At 38.4% G+C, this 18,112-nt stretch overlaps 1 protein-coding gene across 1 annotated transcript; it reads left to right on the top strand.

Annotated features, from left to right (window-relative positions):
- The first annotated feature begins 1,682 nt into the window (after positions 1-1,682).
- Positions 1,683-2,561, top strand: LOC119559463. The gene is made up of 3 exons (XM_037872569.1): positions 1,683-1,795; positions 1,848-2,358; positions 2,463-2,561. Exons 1-2 carry the CDS (start codon positions 1,775-1,777, stop codon positions 2,145-2,147), a joined length of 321 nt encoding a protein of 106 aa, XP_037728497.1. The 5' UTR covers positions 1,683-1,774; the 3' UTR covers positions 2,148-2,358; positions 2,463-2,561.
- Positions 2,562-18,112: the final 15,551 nt, after the last annotated feature.

Here is an 18,112-nt window from a genome sequence, read left to right as displayed (position 1 = left end):
GGAGATTTTTTTTAATTCTCCACGGTCGTCCTGAGGGAATCCATTTAAGACCAGGGCCAAAATGAGGGGCGGTTCGGTGAACTCCTCAATTTGCTGGCACCAGTTGTGACGGACTCAGACCCTGACACTGACCCATCGACCCAGTAGTTGAGGAACCAATGAGAATAATTTCTTATTTAAGTTCTTTTTCTGAAGATTTGAACAGCACGTTGATTTTAATAATTTTGAAATCGAATGAATCGAGTAATATGCAAATGCAGCCCTGGGTATATCGATAAAAATGCAGCTCTACTTCTTACTTTACCGCATGTAGCTGTTCTTATTCCTTTTTATTTTTCTTCAAAAAAGACGAGACGTAATCATGGAGACGTACGGATCGCAAGAGAACTTGGAAAATATATCTTTATATATTGAATTTATAATTAATTAATTATAATTATATACATTAATTAATTAATTTATACATTGCCAATGTTTTTCCCAGCAGTTTTAAAGCTCCATTTCTATACAACAAATTTGAAAATACAAGTGTATAAAGAAATGAATTAATATTTCAGTATATTACATTGCATATTATACCAAAAAATACCAAAGCGCCATGTAAAGAAATAACCTAAATTATAAGAAAAAATACTGACGAAAAATGGAGAAATACAGAATTTTTGCGTATGGACCCACTTTCCGCTGAAGCGAAGTTGTAGCAACTACTACCTTACCAGTCTCTTTCTAGTCACTGGGGCAAGAAAACCCCTCTGTCTGCACTGGCTGCAGTTTATAATTTTATCTTGAATAAATTTATTACTTTATAATAAGAATTAGTTTTATTATCCAAGTCCCAAAAGGTCAGTCGTTATTATACCCGTTACTCGTAGAGTAAAAGGGTATACTAGACTCGTCGGAAAGTATGTAACAGGCAGAAGGATGCGTTTCCGACCCCATAAAGTATATATATTCTTGATCAGGATCACAGCCGAGTCGATTTAGCCATGTTCGTCTGTCCGTCTGTCTGTCCGTCCGGATGAACGCTGAGATCTCGGAAACTATGAGAGCTAGGCTATTGAGATTTGGCGTGCAGATTCCTAAACTTCTTACGCAGCACAAGTTTGTTTCAGTAGAGTGCCACGCCCACTCTAACGCCCACAAACCGCCCAAAACTGTGACTCCTACAGTTTTGATGCGAGAATAACAATTTTAACTGAAATGTATTGTTCTCATCAATACCTATCGATTGAACCAAAAAAAGTTTGGCACGGCCACTTTTACGCCCACAAACTTCAAAAAATCGTAAATATGAACGTGGATATCTCGGAAACTATCAAAGATAGAGAAATGGGATTTCAGATTTAGATTCCGTAGGCTTAAGCGCAGCGCAAGTTTGTAACGCGAATATGCCACGCCCACTCTAACGCCCACAAACCGCCCAAGCCTGTGGCGCCCACAATTTTCATGCTAGATAAAAAATTTTAACTGAAATGTATTGGTCTCGTCAATACCTATCGATTGATCCAAAAAAAATTTGACGCTATTTTTTCTGAGAGTGTAACCTTATCCAACAGATTATAAAAACGATGTAAACTAAAAGTTAGCAAAATCAAACACAAGCCTTAATAGTATTAAGTTAATACAGGTTTCACCAACCTAGTTCTCAATTTTTTAAACATAGGAGCCATTGAAAATTAGGTGCCAGATTCAAACCGAAAAAATCACACTCACTTTTATTTTTTGGCCGAGTAACATATACTGAAGCAAATAAGAAAACAAGTAATAAAACACAATGAGCGACGAACAAATTCCGGTAGATATAGATGGAATAATATTGTGCTACGACTTCTAACGCTTCTAAATAGAATTTTCAGCCTTTGGTGTCCGAGGAAAATGATGAAAACTCTGGAAATATGACTGTAGATCGACCAATGTCACCACCACCGGAAGAAATTGTGGAGGCTATAGAAGTGGTTGAAGACTCGCCTTCATTACCCGAACCAGAAGCTCCGATATCCGCGCCTCGAAGGAGCGCGAGAATCGCTAATCGTAATACAACTCGTAAGGAGCTTCAAGACAGCTCAAGCTCAAGCGAACCGAAGACAAATTCCAGAAAACCCAAAAACAGGAAAGGTGCAGAAACCGAGATGGGCTCGATCTGGTAAATCAATTAATTGTGATTACCTGTTGCATATGCGGAAGTTCTCTCAACAGTTTCCCGGTTCGCACAAAATACTATACTTGCGCCGAGGTCGATGGCTCTCAAAAAAGAATAGTTCCCGAAAAGCTTAACCCTTATAAATGTTACAAGAACTAAATTTACCAAAGGTCGACCTTCGCCAAAAAAGGAGTTGAGTGTTAAAATAATTTTGAAAGGTACACATACACAGTTAAACTACTTAAAAATAAATTGCATGGACCAAAAAAATTATTTTTTAATAACAGTTAAAATATATAACCCTACAAAATTTCATGGCTAGCAAGGTGTCGAAGATGGTCTGAAGAAAATTGTATGACGCAATTCAGGGAAAAAAACACAAAATGACTTGCTACCTATTACGGAACATGTTTAAAACCAGAAGGCATTTTCATCGGCGGAACCAGGAAGCACTTTTGTATATTACCGATATCATTTTAATGCGACCGCTCTTTCAGTAGAGTGCCACGCCCACTCTAACGCCCACAAACCGCCCAAAACTGTGACTCCTACAGTTTTGATGCGAGAAAAAAAATTGTAACTGAAATGTCCTATCGATTGATCCAAAAAAAACTTTTCCACGCCCACTCTAACGCCCATAACGCTTAAATCTGTCTACCGCCGGTAGGTGGTTAGCCGCGGCCCAAAAAATAAGAAATTTAATCTTTGGCGGTGTTCGTGCAGAAGCGGTGAGGAATTTAAAAATTTTTAATGGAAGAAAAACCCCAAAAACGTTTTAAGGAGGTCAGTGCAATACGACAACAGGGGCAAATCCGCAGAATAGCTGACGTTCTGGAGGAGATCCACTAGAGAATCCCAGTGGGAAGGAACATGCCGAGAGGGGACTTCGCTCTCTACATGGACATCCTGCCGAGCGTGTCCTCGCAAAGAAAGTAAGATCTGGCCTAAATAATTTGGTTGCGTTGTACTAATAGAAGGATCTTTTTAGCAGAACCACCAGTAATATGATCTCCAAAGTCCTCTCCATTTGGACTCCGTACACCACCACCACTTGGCAGCTTAAGCGGAGCTGGAGGACGCGGTGACTTCTATAGGGAGGAGGAAAATAGGGCGCCCACTAAGGAACAGTTGGAGAAGCCATGGCCAGGATGCTGGGCGGCTTCCTGCAGCAACAGCGGATCAACTCCGTTCCCAATCCGGCTCCCACTTCCTCAAGGTCCAATATGCCCATAGGGACTCGGAGCTGGACTGCTGTGGCGCGGGAAAGATGGCGAAGCATTCGTGGGACGTTAAGGAAGCTTTAAACTACTAATTTACATAAATAAAGACATTCGTTGAACATTCCATTTATTCTTATTTTACCTTCTTTGTGTACCAGCAGACTTCTCCTTTTTAAATTTATCCAATTGATTTGTTTTCCGTTTGTCAACAAACCCAGCCGCTTGACAGTAAGACCATGCTACATGCATTGCGGGTGAACTTTGAAAACATCGGTCACACTACAAAGAATAAGACTTTTCGACTAGTGAAACTCTTAGCCGATCTGAGTACTAGGCTTTAAAGATAATGTGTGTGCAAGCCAGTATAACATTTTCTTACCGTCAAAATAAAAGATGAAAACTAGTTTCCATTGGCACCATCACTAAACATCGAGTGACATCGATATCAATATCGACACGCCGATAAAACAAGCTTTTGTGCGATATATCGGGCAAAATGACGCAATTGTGCTCCAAACCTTGTGAAAATGTAATCTTATTGGGTGGGCAAGAAAGTCATGTCGTTTTTTTTAGTAATCGTTTTTAATCTAATTTATTTACGACTAATCGAGCACCAGGGTCACACTTTTTAGTATCGTTTTAAAGCTTATTGTCTTAGGTACTATCGACGAAAATTTGGTAATTATTCGATAACATTTGTGGAAGCTATAGCAAATTAAACATGGAGGACCAAAGTGAGCATTTTCGGCATATTTTGCTTTTTTACTTCCGAAAAGGAAAAAAAGCGGTCGAAGCTCGCGAAAAATTGTGCGAAGTGTATGGTAAAGATGCCATGAGTGATCGCCAATGTCAGCGCTGGTTTGCCAAATTCAGGCTTGGAGATTTTGGAGTTAAAGACGCCCCACGTTCTGGTCGACCATCGGCCGTTTTTGACGAACAAATTCAGGCTTTGCTGGATGAAAACCGGCGCTATTCAACGCGGGAGATGTCAGAGAAGCTCAGTGTGTCGCATACAACGGTTGAAAACCATTTGAAGAAACTTGGCTACGTAAGCAAGCTCGATGTTTGGGTTCCGCATAACTTAAAGGAAATTCACCTAACTAAGCGTATCAACATCTGCTATTCTCTGCTGCAACGGATTAAAAACGATCCTTTTTTGAAGCGGATCATTACTGGCGACGAAAAGTGGGTTGTTTACAATAATGTCCAACGAAAAAGATCATGGAGCAAGAAAGATGAGCCAGCCCAAGCCACATCAAAGGCCGATATCCATCAGAGGAAAGTTATGCTGTCTGTTTGGTGGAATTGGAAGGGTGTAGTGCACTTTGAGCTGCTGGGACGGAATGAAACCATCAATTCAGATGTGTACTGTCGCCAGCTATCCAATTTGGCGGAAAAAATTAAAGAAAAGGAGCCGGCACTAGCTAATCGCAAGGGTATAGTCTTTCACCATGACAACGCTAGGCCCCACACATCTTTGGTCACTCGGCAAAAATTAACGGAGCTGAATTGGGAAGTGCTACCACATCCACCTTATAGTCCGGACTTAGCACCTTCAGATTACCATTTGTTTCGCTCTCTTCAAAACTCTTTGAATGGTAAAAACTTTGATTCAGATGAGGCTGTCGAAAACCACTTGTCTCGATTCTTTGCTGGAAAAGACCAAAAGTTCTTCGAGCGCGGAATTATGCAGCTGCCCGAGAGATGGTCATTAGTGGTCGAACAAAACGGCCAATACATAATTGATTAATTATAAGTCCTGATATAAATAAATCATCTTTGAAAATATTGAAAAAAAACGACATGACTTTCTTGCCAACCCAATAATTAGCGGTTTTAACGAAAACTATTAGTTTTACAGAAGAAATGTATAAAACATAAATTACTCATTTCTTTAATAGCTTTCATTTCTCTCTTTTTGATTAAGTTAATATCGAAGATATTTACGAAAAACAGTTTTTACCGTTATTTTCCATGATCCCGTTATTTGCGCCAGCCCTGACTATTTTTCCCGTAATCCCCAATTAACGTGGATATTGATTGTTTGGACGAAATCGGGTGTTGGAGCTAAACGGAAATTCAACAAAAAATTGTTTTCGGTAATTGATAACATCAATAAGAGTATAAACATATATTTATATTTTTTCTTTTATCAAAGCTGTGAGTGTGAAGGCATAAAGATTAGATCAAAATACAAATGTTCTGTCACATGCTAAATTGTAAGTTTGTTAAACAAGCAGTCGCTACTTATTCCTATTTCAAAAATGTCTTGTGCATTTTAATCATTTTTATACGAATCTCTTAGATATTTGGATGTTCACAAAAGTCGTTTTTCATTTCTATTTTGCTTCGCCTGCATGCTCTGCAAAGTCGTTTTGCTCCAAATGATTGTGCATATCCTAAAATCGAGTAAACCCCTAAACTATTACCTAAAATAAGATCTACTACAAAGTAAACAGTAAGTCCCTCTGTCCCTATTGTTAACCTAATTTTTTTTAGTTCTTTTAAAATACCCTATGTATATTTGACAAAAGACAACATCACTATTTCCTTAAAGGCTTGACTTGAAATATATGCAAATGGACAAAAAAAATACAGCCTAGATTGCAAGTATTGAGGCAAAGTTGAAAAAGAAAATTAGCAGCCGCATATAAATGGAACATGAGGCCCTCTGGCATTATTGGAAAAATAATCGGTATTGACAAAGTTGGAAATGGTATTTTTTCAATAGCTTTTTACACTAAGGCTTAAAGCGTCTGGAATCTGAATGTTGGGACACTTACGGTCCCTGAGGTTCTCCACATATTTCGAACTTTCGTTACAGCATATGTACATATAGCAGAATTCAAAGATGGTAGCTTACAAAATCATAAATGGTTAATATTTTCAGCTTACACTTGTGGTTTGCCGCTCTTCAGCTTCAAATAGCGTGACTTTTCTACTTCCATTCTTAAGTTTTCAACACTAACAAATGTAGGATGTCACACACTGACAAATAGTGTTGAACAACTTAGTTGTGTTTTTAGACAAACTGATTTTAAATTCAAATAAATCGTCCTTTTCAAATCAATTCAATTCAATTTATTGTCAGATTTATTTTTTGGTTCAGATACATAGATAATTTTATTAAATAGGAATACAACGAGTGAAAAGTTCATGCTTACTTAGTTTAGTTGTTTTACATTTTAACCCTGCGGTTATAGGCTTTTCGGGTAGTTCATTTTTAAATATTTATTTAAGTTCATTTTTACTTTGTAAATTTTTAGAAGTAGTGTATTGTATTTGCTTTGGCCTTATATTTCTTTTATATTCAGAGAAAAAATGTCTTAAACCTGAGAGTATTCATTTTTTGATCTTGTAATCTTTAAAGCTAAATTATAGTTAATTGATAATAATGAGGGAGGGGGTGTATACACAGTGAGAATATGTACAAGGAAAGTATGTAAGACATGGTGGCTTGTTGTGTTTATTGTGTTTGTCTATTACTTTTACTGGTTTGTAATATATACTAGATTTTGGGTTTACGGAGACATGTCTCCGGTGATAAAATATAAGTATACTATTTGTATTGTATATTATTCCTATTTCTTTAAGGTAATCTATATGGCTTATGGTTAAATTATGGATGGAATAGTTAACATGAGTCCGATGCTATTTGAGATCAGATGATTACTATTGTTTCCGTTTTTTTTTCAAGGAATTGTTCGATTACTTTGAATATGTGGGTATCGGTACGCTTGGTTTGTGTGCGCTTGTATATGCTGCTGTAGTTTACGACAGAGATCTGCAACGAGTAATAAGTTATCGAGTAGTATCCGATAATTTACGTATCGTACGATCGTTTTGATCGTTCCAAAGAGATCCGATCAGATGCACGAACATGAAATCAGAGTGCTTAGTCGTGCTGATTATTCTTTCGGCTTTTGCTTTGGGTATGCATCGTGAACGATCATATTTCGGTTGAGCGAAGTGAGTTGAATTGATCGAAAATTTTTGAATGGTGATCGAAATGATTCGATCATACCCGAGATGATTTGTTATTGAGTTCCTGGCAGAGGAACTAATGGATCAACGTAGTATTTTTCGTTCAAAAAGTATTGGCTTTTCCATTTCATTTGATTTTAAGTTGAACCAGGCTATGTGGCAGTATGAGAGTATTGGTTGTACTAATTTTTTGTATATTAGTTATGTTAATTTAAACTGAAAGCATTATGAATTTGGGCTATTTGAGATTTTGCTTTTCTAAGGATGTATTGAGAGTTAGTTTAGTTTTTCGTCATAGTAGACTCCCAGGTATTTTATTTAATTTACATTTTTCATTTCTGTGTTTCCGTTGACATATACTTAAGGTCAAAAATTACGACTATTTAAATATTTTTTTTTATTTATTTACTTATTTATTTATTAATATAAAGCTAGCTTAAAGTTAAAACCATAGGCTAACTAAATTAGGAGCTCTAGCAGCTAAGGCCTTCAGCTCATCTGAGATGTGGAATTAACAACATTTTTATATACATTTAAATTTTAAACTGAATTTGGGCTTTTTCAAGAAATTATTAGATTTTTATGATGTTGTCGGGGGTTGGGCTTGAGATGGTGTTGATGGGGTTAAGTGATTGGAAGGATTCTGATCTGGGTTGGGATAAGGAAGTGCAGTGTATAATGATATGTTGGATGTCTATTGGGGAGTGGTGGCAGAATGGGCATGTGTTGGGAAGTGTTCTATCCATGTAATGGGCATTAGTCAGTTTGGTATGTCCTAGTCGTATCCGGTGTATGAGTATTTGTGTTTTCCTATTGGTGTTTGGGGGTATCTGACAGATGGATTGCGGATTGTTTGTACCAAGGCGATACATTGTTGTAGATGTCAGCTTGTTTTGATTGTATGTGCTTTTTCAAGAAGTGTGAAATGACGTTAGAGTTGTTGTTTGTGGAGTAGGTAAGGGGGTATTTGTGGGCCTCTTTGGCTGCTTTATCGGCGATTTCGTTCCCTGTTATGCCGATGTGGCTGGGGATCCAAATTAGTATAATTTTAGGGAAGTGGTTAGAAACCAGGTTTCTGATGGTTGAGGGATAGTAGGAATGGTTATTGGGGTTGGTGAGGGGCTTTAGTGCAGAGAGAGAGTCTGAGCAGATAGCATGTTTGCCTGGTATTTTTAGAGAATTTTTGACAGCTTGAGCTATGAGCTCGCTAGAGAGAACAGATGAGTATGAGGAAGGAGTCCTGTTTTGATTGTATTCGTTTCGCTGGTTACACTATAGCTGATTATACCGTTGGCCATAGAGCCGTCGGTGTAAACAAATTGGTGGTTGGGCAGAGTGTTTTCAGCGATTGAAAGAGTTGTTTATATATTGTGGGAGATGTGCTGGTTTTGTTGTAGTTGGATAGTGTTGTGTTAGTAGCTTTGTTAATAATTTCCATGTCGTATTTTTATTGTAGTTGTTTTTAATTGGTGCAAAGGGAAGGTGAAGTTGCTTACAAATGTTAATTATTCTGTCTATTGTACTGGGATATTTGAATTTCTTTTTGGAGGTTTTAGTAAGTTTTTTAAGGGGGGTGTCAAAAGAGTGTATAAGTTTTTTTGAAAGTTTGCCTGTTAAAAGTTTTGTTCTGTGCTCTATTGTGCTTATATTGGCTTCTATAAGTAAGTTGTTAGTTGGTGTTGTCCTAAATGCACCTGGCGCTGATCTGATTGCTGAGTTTAGGGAAGTTTTAATTCGGTTAATTAGGTGTTTAGGAGCGTTTCCGTAAATGGGCAGACAGTAATCTATTTTTGATATGAGGATGGATTTAACAATATGGATTAGCCAGGAAGTGTTGGTATTGTATTTTAGAGAGGAAAGGTGTTTAATGATGTTCAGGGGCTTGCATAGTTTGGTTTTTAATTGGTTTATGTGGGTGGACCAGTTGGATTGTTGTGTTGTTCGTTTCTGGGATACTTACAGTGCCGGTACGGATTTCAGATTTACAATTATGTTTACGGCATATGAGTAGGCTTTGGCATTTTTCGATTGATAGGGACGCTCCAGAGTCGGAACACCAATGGCCTATTTCCTGGAAGAGGGAAGAGAGGTCGACAATGGGGTTTTTTCTTCTGTTGTGTTCAATAATTAGGTGGAAGTCGTCAGCGTAAGCAGTGAATTTGATTTGTCTTGGTAGGCCTATTATTTTTGTTAGGGAATTGTAGGAAATTAGGAAAAGGATGACTGAAATGGGTGAACCTTGTGGGATGCCATTGTCGAGAGGAAAACTGTTAGATAGATTTCTGCAGTTTTTGATAATAATTTTTCTATTTTTCATGAAGTTCGAGACGTAGTTTATGATTCGGGGTCCTAGCTGCCATTCTTGGAGTTGTTGAATTATTGAGTGGACACCTATTTTGTCGAAAGCCTTGGAAAAATCCAACGAGATGATAGAGAGGTGGCGCTTTAAGGATAGGGATCTAGTTGAACTGATTTACCTCTTTTAAGTCCGAACTGGTTGTTGTGAATGAGTTTGTTCGTTAGAACAAACCACCACAACCTTTTCGCGATAATTTTGTCCAATATTTTGGCTATGCATGGGTTTAAGGATATAGGTCTGTAGGATTTAGGTTCAATTTGCGGTTTTTGGGGTTTAAGGATAGGAAGGACGAGACTAACTTTGTAGGCTTGCGGTATGTGTGTATTTAGAATATTATTATAATGATTGAAAATTTTGATTTTGAAGGAGGGAGGAGAGTTTTTGATCATGGAATATGAGATGCGGTCCATACCAGGGGTGGAGCCTTTGAGGGAGTTAAGGGCGGATAACATTTCTATATAGGATAAGTCGTTTTCAATTTGGTTGGCTGCTTGACACGGAATGTGATTTATTGAGTTATTTAAAAGGAGTTTGTTAGTTCTAAAGGAATCAGAGAAGTTTGTGTCCTTGGGCTCTTGCGACCAAAAGTCCCCGAAGGTGTTGGCTATTTGTGAGGGGCAAGTGTAAGTGTCTTGTGTAAGGGGGTTGTATATAGCATTTATATGTTTTGTTGGGTAAAGGCCGCATAATCGTTTTATGTTGGCCCACATTCTCGATGGGTCGGAGCTAGGGTTGATGTCAGACGTAAAATTGTATAATGATGTTTTTTTCGCATCCTTAATAGCTCTTCTAAATTAAGCGTTTGCTTTTTTAAATTCTAAAATGTTTATTGTGTTTATGTTTCGTTTTAGGAGTTTAAATTTATTGATTTTTGTGTTTTTTAGCAATGCAAGTTCTTGATTCCACCAGGGGACAGCGAGTTTAAGGGAAAAGGTTATGTTTTGTGGAATAACTGTATGAGCAGATTGTATAAGTGTTTTTTTAATTTGTGCAGCTTCTTTATTAACGTTACTGTTACAAGGTTGTGTAGAGGAGCTGAGTTGTGTAATTGTGTTGGAAAATAGTTTCCAGTCTGCTTTGGTCAAATTAAAGGATGGTTTGGCGAGAAAGGGATGAGAGGAAGTGTTTGGGAACATAGAAATAAGGATAGGAAAATGATCGCTTCCGTGAAGGTCATCGATCACTTTCCACGTTATTTCGGGTGCTATGTCTGCAGTGGCAAGAAAGAGGTCTATGTGTGTAAATGTGTTGTGAGTGGAAAAGTGTGTTAGAGACTTGTCGTTAAGGAGTATGTAGTCTGATCTGTCTATGAATTTGGCAACAATGTTGCCCCTAGAGTTGGCTCTGGGCGAACCCCAATATGGGTGCCAGCTGTTGAAATCACCTAGGACTATAGTGGGTAGGTTTGTTGGGGAAAAGACGTTTTGGAGGTTGTTTGTGTGAAACTGTTTGTTGGGAGAGATGTATGTGGATATTAGGGAAAATTTTGTTTTGGAGTTAATCAGAATGGCAATAGGGTCGAACTCTGGGATCAGTTGGTGTTGCGTGTGGGAGATAGAATTATGCACCAGTAGCGCTGTGCCTTCGAATGCATTAGTATTGTGGCTGCATAAAATCGTAAAGTTTACAGGGGTAGGTAGAGATTCAGTGTGAGATATATGGGTTTCTTGTAGGGCAATTATATGTGGGTTATATTGTTTGAGGAGTATTTGGAGTTCTTGGTAATTATTCTTGTAGCCTTTTATGTTCCATTGAATTATTTTAAGCATTAATCTAGGTTAGTGAGAGTGATTGGTATTTCAATTAATTTCCATATCGCATGAGTCGCTAGAAGCATTCTCAGGCGTAGTTGAGTTTTTTTTGGTTTTCTTAGTGGTGGTTTTGGCTGCGGCCTTGAGGTTTGCGATCGTGCGCTTGGACGTGGTAAGCGGTAGGATTTGGACAGTGTTGGTGGTTGGTTTGGGGGGTTTGGTTAGTTTTAGTTTATCTAAGTTATTATCTGTGTTTGTGAGGTCTGCGTATGATGTTGGGGTAGTCCTTGAGGTAGTTGGTCCTTGTTGGGTATGGTTGGGTCCTTTGAGATGATGAGGTCCTGTGTTTTGTTGTGGTGTAGGGTTTGGATGAGTGTGCTGGTTAGTTTTAGTTATTGATGCGTATGAGTGTGGGGTGGTGACTGAGTAACGAGATCGTAAGATGGAGAGAGCAGTTTTGTTGTCGCATTTTTTTGTAGTTTTAATTGCTGTAAGTTCCTGTTGGGTTCTAAATATGGGGCAATTTCTGTTTACAGAGTTGTGAGGATCGGGGGTTTGGTTTTCTTTGCAGTTTACGCAATGTGCGGGTCTTGTGCATTTGTCGTTGGTGTTTGGGTCCAAGTGGTATTCTTGTCCGCAGTTGTAGCATAGTTTGTTGTTTCTGCATGTATTACTGATGTGGTTAAACATAAAGCATTTATTGCATCTAAGGGGCAAGAAAATGTATTCGCTAACATTGGTTTTCTGGTAACCGATCATAATATATTCCGGGAGAGTAAGAGTGTTGAGGGTGAGAACTACAAGGCCGGTCTCTGTAAGAGTACCGTTTTGTCTCTTTAGTATTTTCTTCACGTCTTCTTATTATGCTTTCGTCGATTCCTCTAAAGTCGTTAGAGTATATGACTCCCTTGGTAAAATTAAGAGAGTTGTGAAGTTGGACGTTGACAGCTATCTCGGCGAAGGCGTTCAGTTGGAATAATCTTTTTGCTTGAAGGTTAGTTTTTGTTTTGATTAGTAGAGTTCCGTTTCGGAGTTTTTTACATTCCTCTACTTCACCGCTGCAGACAAAGTCAATTTGCTTCTTGATCAGGAACGGTGATATATTGTTAAGATCGAGATTTGGATCTGATCTAGATAAGGTAATGTATTTAGGGCCAGGTGTTTCTAAGAGTTCCAGGTTATTGATATGGGTAGTTGGTGGACCCCGATCGGGTGGGTCCCCCATCTTGCCGTTGCTACGTTTATGGAGCGTAGGTTATGCCTGGCACTTGCACTTCTTGGACTTGCAGTTACCGTTTGCTTTTTTATTGTTGTTTTTATTGTATGTTGGTTTGTAAGATAAGCTTTGGATTTGTAACGATGATAGGAAGGCACGACTGTTCTCTATGAGAGTGAGTTTGTGACTGGACTATTTAAATATAAATAACGTAATACTGAACCTTTCATTATGCAGGTCTCACATTTGCTGGTATGTAGCTTGAGACGCCATTTATTAAAATAGTCACTTAGTTGATCCAGATACTCGTTAAGGTCAGTTTCAGCATTTGGGATTCTGGCAAATGGTGGTTGAAGTTGTATAAACGGAACATTTTTCGAATGCTTTTTCAAAGTCTAGAGCGCATGGTATGATGGCCCGTTTTCTGCTTAGGTTGGAGTATATGATATTATTGGCGGCTGCTAGTGAAAGTGAAATTGTCATATTTTCCCGGAATCCAAATTGAAAGGGTTGAAGGATTGTGTTACGGTCTAGATGTGCTGTTAATTTCAAGGCAAGAATTTTTTCCAGTAGCTGGCTTATTGCAGACAGTATTGAGATTGGTCTATGTATATCCCAGAAGGGTTTCACGATTGGCTTTTTGTTTTGGGATAACAATTAATTTAATGCATTTCCAGCTACTATGAAAGTATGAGAGGCCATCGACAACAGAGTTTTCTCTTGTTTTAAGATGAAGAAAAAGATGCTAAGAGTTTCATGATTTCTTAAAACCGTGAAATAAAATTTGCTCCTGTTTATGCATTTTATCAATCTCAGCCCACAGAGATGCCGGAGATGCAGAGATGGAAAAAGGTGTGATCGATTGTTAAACCGACTATTTTGTTCGATTCGCATGAAAAAATCTTGCTATTTTTTCTACCGTCAAAATAAAAGATGAAAACTAGTTTCCATTGGCACAGAATGAACAAATAATTTGTTAAATGTAAGGTGTCTTTATTTATTTATATCGATCTGGCAACTCCGATAGTTCTGTGGGAATCGGAGTTTCACATTTGTCAAAAATCCCAACCGTTTCGAACGGATGGACTCTATGGGAAGGGGGTATTATTCCCGAAAAAATCCCACAGCGCCATATAAAACAAGAAAGGAAGTAAGCTTCGGCAAGCCGAAGCTTATATACCCTTGCAGCTATAATTATTAAATTGAAGAACACAAAAAATGATATTCCCAATAGTATAAGATAATATGTCAAAAAACACCGAAGCTATAATTTGTTTTATATTATTTTCTACCAATTTTCCGATCGTTCCTATGGCAGCTATATGTTATATTCGTCCGATTTTGATAAAATTAAATTCGAAATTCAGAACTAATTAAAAAAAGTTATTTCCAAGCGTAGGAGGTTATATGATAAAAAACACCGAAGCTATAATTTGTTTCATATTATTTTCCCAACAATTTTCCGATCGTTCCTATGGCAGATATATGATATAGTCGTCCGATTTTGATAAAATTAAATTCGAAACTCAGAACTAATCAAAAAATGTTATTTCCAAGCGTTGGAGGTTATATGTTGAAAAACACCGAAGTCAAAATTTGTTTCATATAATTTTTCCACCAATTTTCCGATCGTTCCTATGGCAGCTATATGATATAGTCGTCCGATTTCGATAAAATTTTATTCAAAATTCAAAACTAATTAAAAAATGCCATTTCAAAGCTAAGGAGGTTATATGCTAAAAAAACACCAAAGATATAATTTTTTTTAAATTTTTTTTTCCGATTATTCCTGTGGGAGCTATAAGTTATAGTTGGATCGGACTTCCGACTTATATACTACCTGCAAAAGATTTAAGACTTTTGGGAAAGTTTCAGCCCGATAGCTTTAAAACTGAGAGACTAGTTTGCGTAGAAACGGACGGACAGACGGACAGACGGACATGGCTAGATCGACTTGTCTAGTCATGCTGATCAAGAATATATATACTTTATGGGGTCGGAAACGTCTCCTTCACTACGTTGCACATTTCCGAATGAAATCAATATACCCTCTGCAAGGGTATACAAATCGTTCATATCAATCATATTAAATACACATATGTCCGTCAAATTAGCGTCGGTGACTTAGCGGCGATGGCGGAACGGTGGAATCTGGAACATGGGGCCAATTTTTATTTTTTGATTTTCTCGGCTTCTTTGGGCCGAATATGAAATATGAAATGCAATTGTTTAGAATAAAAAATATCTATCGATTTAGATTGTTTATGTTTGCAAACATATCCGACTTCTAGAAATTTATTAAATATCTATTTAAAAAATCGGGTCCCCACAATTTTGTTTATTGCTCCCCTCACAGAGGTTGTACCAATATGAACGGTAAACCTGGTTATTGGGCGTTAGTTCAAGCTTCTTGTCAGAAAGTATCATTGAGCTATAGCCGTCAGTTTTTGAGGAAATCGCTTAACAGTGTTTGCCCCTCGGATTTTCCCCATACAAAAAAGGGGGGCAAATATTAAATTGCACAGGGCTCCACTCTCAGACGTTGTACATGCACGGTATATTGGCAGATTGGGGATCGCCTAAAGCAAGTTCAGTGAAAAAATCATAGCGATAAAGCCGTTAGTTGTTAAGAAAATCGCTTTACAGTGGGGGAAGATAAATAATTGAAAGAAGTGCCGCCAGATTAAAATTTGAACCAGAAAGTTCCAAGACATGAACCACTATGTAAAAAATGTATTCAGGACACTAACCATTTGGGAAAAAAATTATGTTTCGGCGCTATCTCTATTTTCAAATAATTTGACATTCAGAGACGTTGTACCAACATGCACGGTACCTCGTTGGAAAGGAAATTAATTTTACTAATTAACAAATGCGGTACGTCAAACGAAAAGCCGTCAGTTTTTGAGAAAAACGCAAAGTGCGTTGCGGGCATATCATTTGTTCCAAAATTGTAACTAGGAACACATTAACCTTATATCGATACCCTACATCGATACTTCGATAAAAGCAAGCTGAAAGTGTGGCATCACTCCTGATTCGCTGGAACTCACAGGGTTAGGGCAAAAAGCCTCGCAAGAAGACGGAGGCGGCTGGTCAAGAGGCGGCTAGCCAGGAGGCGGCCGCCAATAAGGCTGCTGGCCAGAAGCCGGCCGCCAAAGAAGATGGAGCACTTTAGCCACACAAATATATATCAAAAAATAAATATATATCAAAAATAAATGCGTCGAATTTTTATTTTTATACCCGTTACTCGTAGAGTAAAAGGGTATACTAGATTCTTCGGAAAGTATGTAACAGGCAGAAGGAAGCGTTTTCGGCCCCATAAAGTATATATAATCTTGATCAGGATCACTAGCCAAGTCGATCTAGCCATGTCCGTCCGGATGAACGGTGAAATCTTGGAAACTATACGAGCTAGGCTATTGGGATTTGGCATGCAGATTCCTGAGCATCTTACGCAGCGCAAGTTTGTTTCAGCAGCGTGCCAAGCACACTCTAACGCCCACAAACTACAAAAAATAGGGTATGACAAATTCGTGTATTTTGTACAAATTCTGAGTTCCTTAAACGGGGTCAGCTAAACAATGCTGTTTCCCAACGATTTCCATTACAATAATAAACGTGTATTTTTGTATTTGTCATACCCTAAAAAAAATTAAATTCAATAAACTCGATATTTCCCTAAACAGTTACTCTATGCCTATGGTTTGCCAGTATGATGAATTGGTTTTGCGTTGTTTCTCTCTTCTCCCTTCTTCTTGCGGCATTCAAACGCTTTATGTCCCATCTTGCCGCAATAATGACATTTGATTTGCGCCTGCGCCTTAAACCTCTTCCTGTCCGGTCCTTGATCCAGAGATGTCGCTCACTTTGCTGAACGCAAACGCCTTTAAGAGTTGCTGCAGTTCATTTGCAGCCTTGGATCAATTTGGGACGTGTGGGCCAACACTAAAGAAAAAGCTATATCCTCTTGGCTCATCCCTTTCCACTTCGTCAGCAGTGACGTTACCAGCCTGCTGCCATATACTGACAAGGACTCGTTTGCATTCGGCCGTCCGTTGAGAATGTTGAGCAATACGGCAGACGGTGGCTCGATGCATTCATAGCGGTGTAAAAACAAATCCTTGAATTTCAGCCATGACATTCCAGCGAAGCAAATTTGGGACAGCCATTGCGAAGAGTTTCCAGAGGACGCTTGGATATGATCATACCACGGTTTTACACCAAATTGCGGCATCGGCCCCAGGCACATTAGGATTAAACATAGGCAATGTCACCGAAATATTTTGCGAGGCTGCAGCCGATGTTGTTTGCACAATATTCAGCAACTTTAGGAAGTTTTGGTTTTGTGTCCCTAAAATGTTCTTGTGGCGATGGGAATCCCACTTCTGATATCGGAGATAAGGGTCTCTTCGCCGCTTCGCGAGTTTATTAATGCGTCATGTTTTTGCTTTCACTTGGGTTTTCTTACTAAGATGCGCAGCGAGTCGCAATTGTTTGTGTTGCCCGTTCGAAGGTTCTCAAAAGAATGAGTCCTGAACACTTTTATACTCTGGACAACTCTATCGTGTCCTTGTCATTCTGTAGTCACTTGTCATTCCTTTAATTTATTCTCTACTCCCTTTAATTTCACTCTCCTTGTTGCAACAACAATTGCGCCACACTCGGCTAAGGTGAGTTTCCACCTAGCCATGCTCTTGAAACCCTTAAACAGTCTTAGAAGATCACACTTCTTTCTCTGAACTCTTTATTTCTATTGACAGGTTTCTCTCCGTTACATTGATTTTATTTAACATTAAATATTAATATTATTAATTCTCTCGACATATTTATTTATAAACTAGCGGTTTTTCCAAAAGTCGTAGACCTAAAGTTTCTCACAATGCGCTTAAACAGCTTAAACAGATCATTAAAATATTTCCAGGACCTTAAAATAGAGTTCGGATACGCACACACAAAATTCAATGCTCAGGCAGCGTTAGTTGTTCTGAGCTGGCCATAGAGACTTTTTGTTTTTGAATAACTTTAAGACGGGACTTTTTATACCCGTTACTCGTAGAGTAAAAGCGTATACTAGATTCGTCGGAAAGGCAGAAGGAAGCGTTTCCGACCCCATAAAGTATTTATATTCTTGATCAGGATCACTATCCTAGTCGATCTAGCCATGTCCGTCTGTCTGTATGAACGCTTAGATCTCGGAAACTATAAGGGCTACAATACTGGGGTTAGGCATGCAGATTCCTGATATTCCTGCGCAGCGCAAATTTGTTTCAGCAGGTCACGCCCACAAACCGCCCAAAACTGTGGCTCCTACAGTTTTTATGCTAGAATAAAAATTTTCACTGATGCTTATTGTTCTCATCAAGACCTATCGATTGACCCAAAAAAAGTTTGCCACGCCCACTTTAACGCCTACAAATTTTAAAAAATCGTAAATTT

Source organism: Drosophila subpulchrella, unplaced genomic scaffold (genome assembly GCF_014743375.2).
Source record: "Drosophila subpulchrella strain 33 F10 #4 breed RU33 unplaced genomic scaffold, RU_Dsub_v1.1 Primary Assembly Seq24, whole genome shotgun sequence".
Taxonomy (NCBI): Eukaryota; Metazoa; Arthropoda; class Insecta; order Diptera; family Drosophilidae; genus Drosophila; species Drosophila subpulchrella.
The sequence above is the reverse complement of the archived record's forward strand: the minus strand, read 5'-3'. Positions and strand labels throughout refer to the sequence as shown.

What these genes read in the sequence shown, in the direction of transcription:
- LOC119559463 (XM_037872569.1), top strand. Translation starts at nt 1,775, where the DNA reads ATGAGCGACGAACAAATTCCG. An exon ending in TGAGCGACGAACAAATTCCG is followed by an intron (nt 1,796 to 1,847) that starts GTAGATATAGAT and finishes GCTTCTAAATAG; the next exon opens with AATTTTCAGCCTTTGGTGTC.